Source organism: Elephantulus edwardii, unplaced genomic scaffold, assembly GCF_000299155.1.
Source record: "Elephantulus edwardii isolate Elephantulus edwardi_28Jun2011 unplaced genomic scaffold, EleEdw1.0 scaffold00284, whole genome shotgun sequence".
NCBI classification, from domain to species: Eukaryota; Metazoa; Chordata; class Mammalia; order Macroscelidea; family Macroscelididae; genus Elephantulus; species Elephantulus edwardii.
The window spans coordinates 2,849,708-2,854,816 of NW_006400034.1; the positions used below are offsets into that span (position 1 = coordinate 2,849,708).

At 39.8% G+C, this 5,109-nt stretch overlaps 1 protein-coding gene across 1 annotated transcript; it reads right to left on the minus strand.

Moving 5' to 3' along the window:
• Positions 1-2,832: 2,832 nt before the first annotated feature.
• On the minus strand, positions 2,833-3,948 carry LOC102844047 (olfactory receptor 5A1-like). Its single transcript, XM_006900478.1, has one exon. The coding sequence runs from the start codon at positions 3,946-3,948 to the stop codon at positions 2,833-2,835; it is 1,116 nt and encodes a 371-aa protein (XP_006900540.1).
• Positions 3,949-5,109: the final 1,161 nt, after the last annotated feature.

Genomic DNA, 5,109 nt, shown 5'->3' on the forward strand with positions numbered 1-5,109 from the left:
ACTTATAGCTAAGCCACCAGCAGGTTTTCAGAGGCAGTTAATCACATGGGAAGAGATTGTCCATCTTTCTCCTCCGGTGAGTTGGTAGATTTGAACTGCATCCTTTTGGGTTTCCAGCACAACTCCTTACCATTAGGACACCAGAGCTCTCTATTCAATAGTGGATATAATTTGTGTTTTCTGATCTGTTCATATATAATGCAGCATTTCTAATCTTCCATTGAAAGATAATTAAAAACAATATCTACTTAAGCTCATTTCTACATATGCTCTCTTCCTAAAGGGTTCTTACCTACCCTTCTAGTTACTGCTGCTGTTAGAAGGTGTTCTCAAGTCACCTACAGTTCACAACAATCCTATATACAACAGATGTAGACTTGGTTCCACCCTATGCCTGCACAATCCCTCTCATGGCCCCATTGGTAGTCACTGTGTCAATTCACCTTGTTGAGGGTCTTCTCTTTCTCTGACATCCCTGACCTTCACAGCATGATGTTTTCTTTCAAAGACTCATTTCTCCTGACAACAAACTCAAAGTTTGTGAGATGAAGTTTTACCATCCTTGCCTCTAAGGAACAGTTTCTCCAAGACAGACTTGTTTATTAATTTGGTGGTCCGTGGTTATTCCGTATGCTTCTCCAGTACCACAATCCAAGGGTATCTATTGTATTTTAGTTATTCTTATTCACTGTCCAAATTTTACATATACAGGAAGCAATTAGAAAAACAATGGTCAAAATCAGTTCCATCTTAGATTTTAAACTGACACTATTACTCCTTAACACTTTGGAGATGTCCTTGACAAGTGATTTTCAGAATGTAACATGTCTTTGAATCCAGCTTGAGTTTCTGACATTCCCCTGGGCTGTGCTATTCCACTTTGACTTGCCTATGATATTATTGAAAAATTTCCACGTTCTATTCAACCACCATTTTTTTTTTAAAGGGAACAAATAGAAGTCCCTGTCAGCCATTTGGCCTGTTATTTATCTTCAAATTTCTTGGCATAAACCAATGAATGCATGCAGGACTGTCTCTATTTCTTGAAACGTGACAAATTGTATTCCATCAATTTTTTGCTTATTACTAGGGGTACAGAAATGTTTTAAATATACAAATCTTCTTGGTTAATTTATTCCATGTAATTTTAGTTTTATGGGAACAAGCATGAGGTGGAGGCAATGAAGTAATTATTTTACTAATGAACAGTTTCTTAATACTGTTTAAAAAAAAATAATACCAAGACTCTGAAATTTATAAAAGTAGAGATTGATGGAGGAAATTTTTGTCCAAAGAATTTATATTTTACAAACTATTTTTTTTTATGACATTTGATGTTTTGTTTTGTCTATACTGGAATGTGTATGGAAGGCATCAATATGCCCAAACACGTAAAATGGGAATAATCGTTCCCCTGTCAATCTCAAACGAGAATTGATGAAATCTAATCTGTGCTGGTGATCTTTTGTGGTAAGAAGCTGCACTAAAATCACAAAGGCACTCACGAACCCACCAGCCACTCTGGAGAAGAAAGATGGGTAATCTCCTTCCATGTGATTGTCTTTGAAAACTCACTGAAGGGTCAGCTCTGGGACGGTTCTATCTTGACTGTATTCAACAACAAAAATCTATGTGATATAACTGTGTGAAGAGTAAAGCCTTGTTTAAACGCAAATATAATGTACATTAAAATGGATCCATATACTCCAATTTATGGATCTGGAAGGATCTAAACTAAATCTAAGCTAAAATCCATCTAGCGGGACTCTAGATATTCATGGTATCCTCAAGTATGAAGATTCTACAATTCCACATCAAACCTAAGTCCCTAGAGTCACATAAGGGCTCAGATTCCCAGAACCTGGGTCATGATTCCCAGGACACACCTTAAATGTCATCATTTCTGAGGTCTTTTACAATCATAGAATGTGCACCAGACCCATCCCAAGCCTGAAATTGGTGACCTTTGACTTCTTTCTAGCATCTGGGAAACTCACCAACCCATGGTCCCAACCTTTCCCTCATCCTTCTACAATTCATAGATTTTTCATAATTCAGTATCTTTCCTGGTTTTGAGGGGTAAAGTGGGGATTATTAAACCCAGTTAAAAATTTTTTCTCTCTCCATTTGGAAATAAAGTTAAACACACACACATTCACGTATGGCTATATTGAATTGTATTTATTTGGACTATAAATAAATGTGAAATAATTTAAAAGTAATTAATAAACTATATGAAAGAAAAACCAAGTTGTGTGGCATCAGGATTCATTTCTATCCACATAATATTCATCAACATCTCTCAAAGTATATAACCTTTTACACTTTTATCAATCTCACCTAAAATAATGGAAACTGTCTTTTTAAATTGTTCTAAACGTTGGTGTTAGTATCCCAGATAGATCTTTTGTTGGTGACACATTGTGATGGTACCTAAAATCAAAGAAATCAGGTTTTCAACATATTTTTGCTGTCTAGTTATTCCTGTTGTACATACTTTGGACATGTTGTAAGGAGAGACAGGTCTTTAGAGAGGGACATCATGCTGGGTAGAGTGGAGGGACAACGCAGGAGGGGAAGACCCTCTATGAGGTGGATTGATTCAGTGACTGGGGTACTCGGGATGGGTTTGTCAGAGGCAATGATATTGGCACAGGATAGAGCACAGTTTAGGGCTGTTGTACATAGGGTCACTATGAGTCGCAAACGACTCGACGGCACATAACAACAACAACAGTTATTCCTGTTATTAATAAATGATGACTTAAACACTCTTACCCCCATTCTTTTTGCAAAGAAAAAAAAATTTGCCTAATATTCATTCTCTTTGGCTTAGTATGTTACTCTCTTTATTGCCCTCCTGAGGGCTTCTTTGATCTCCTTGTTCCTCAGACTATAGATCAGTGGATTTAACATGGGGATGATGATGACATAAAACACTGACAGGACTTTGTCCTGCTTCACGGACTGACCAGAGTCAGGACACATGTACACAGAGAGAGCTGTGCCAAAAAATAGAGTCACAGCTGTCAGGTGGGAGGCACAGGTATTAAAGGCCTTGGCACTAGCTTTACCCGAAGACATTTTCAAGATGGAAACTGCAATAAAACCATAGGACAAAAGGGTAACAAGAAAAGAACCAAAAACAATGAAAATAGCTGCCAGAAGAAGAATTGTTTGACTGATGAAGGGATCGGAGCAAGACAAGGGAAGAATCTGTGGGATGTCACAGAAGAAATGCTGAATGACATTTGGGCCACAGTAGTGGAGGTTAAAGCAAGAGACTGCTTGAGCGAAGCTACTAGATAAACAAGTCAGGTAGACCCCTGCAACCATCCTCCAACAGAGGCCAGGAGACATGATGGCTGAGTATTGCAGAGGCCTGTCAATGGCCACGTATCGGTCGATGGCCATGGCAGCCAAGAGGCAGCACTCAGAGAGGCCCATCCAGGTGAAAACAAAATATTGAATTGCACAGGCAATAAAGGGAATTGTTTTTTCCTTTTTTAAGAAATCTGAAATTGTCCTGGGGTTAATGGAAGAAGAATAGCATATGTCTATTAATGAGAGAAAACTGAGGAAAAAGTACATAGGGGTGTGCAGGTGAGAGTCCATCCTTATCAGGAGGATAAGGCCTACATTCCAGAGGAGAGTCACAATGTAGATTGCCAGGAATATAGGAAAGAGGGTGAGCTGCAGCTCCTTTTCATCTGAGAGACCCACGAGGACGAACACGGTCACGGAGGAGTGGTTGCCTTTCCAGTCCATGGACCTTCCTGATGCCATTTGCTGAAGAAAAGATGAAAGGAGGACATGACTATATTTCCACGCCCAAAAAAGAAGTAAGTCATCTTGGATCATCAGTGGATTTAACATGGGGATGACGATGATACAGAATACTGACAGGACTTGGTCCTGCTTCACGGACGGACCAGAGTCAGGACACATGTCCACAGAGAGAGCTGGTCAGTCTGTGCCTTCCACATGCAGTTACCAACTTTAACTGAAAAAGTCCCTTGAATATACATCATGGAGTTTCCAATATCATATTTTGCAAATATACCAGGCTTTGGAGTAAGGTCAAATAAGAACACTTTAGTAAAACACAAAGATTTTGCTCAGGCGTGATTCTGCTGGTAACTCCATGCTGGGAGAAGTATTTAAAATGTGTCAGTTCCTGGTCAGAAATGATGTACATTGCAAATAACAATTTGAACATGACATGCACTATGGATTTGACAGGGGAGGAGGGAAGAAAAGATTAATAAACGGGGAAAGCAGGCGAAAAGGAAATAGCAAAATGCACTAAAGTGTGCTTAGACATTATAATAAATTAATTGCATCAATCAATGTTAATTAATGCTTACAAGTTATTGCCTAAAAAACCTTTGCTCAAATAGCATTTTTGGTTTGATAATTTTGGGGGGTGGGTTTGGGGTTTTTTTTAGCAAAAAAAGGAGGAAAGGTTTATTAAGACAATGAGTTATCCTTATTGTAAGGTGGATCATGCTGGGGAGCTCTGGTGGCCTAGTGGCAAGAAGCTGTACTGCAATCCCAAAGGTGGTGGTTGTTGTTGTTATGTGCCGTCGAGTCGCTTGTGACTCATAACGACCCTATGTACAACAGCCCTAAACTCTGCTCTGTCCTGTGCCGGTTGCACTGTCTCTGACACTCCCATCCCAATTACCCCAGTCACTGAATCAATCCACCTCACAGAGGGCCTTCCCCTCCTGCGCTGTCCCTCCACCCTCCCAAGCATGATGTCCTTCTCCAAGGACCAGTCTCTCCTCACAACATGTCCAAAGTATGTTAGACGGAACCTCAGAATCCTTGCCTCCAAGGAGTCACCCGGTTTAACCCTTTCCAGGACAAATGTTTGTTTTCCTAGCACGGTTCAAATCCACCAGATGCTCTGCCCGAGGAGGGACAATTTCCTCCTGTACCAGTCAGATCTGATTTGATGGTACATGCACAATAAAAAAAAATAAAATAAATAAATAAATAAAGGTGGACCATACAAAAGAGTTAATGTTAAAAAAAAAAGGAGAAGGAGCCCTGGAAAGATGGGGTGAAAGCAGACCTTATCACATGCCACCAGCAGAAAAGGAG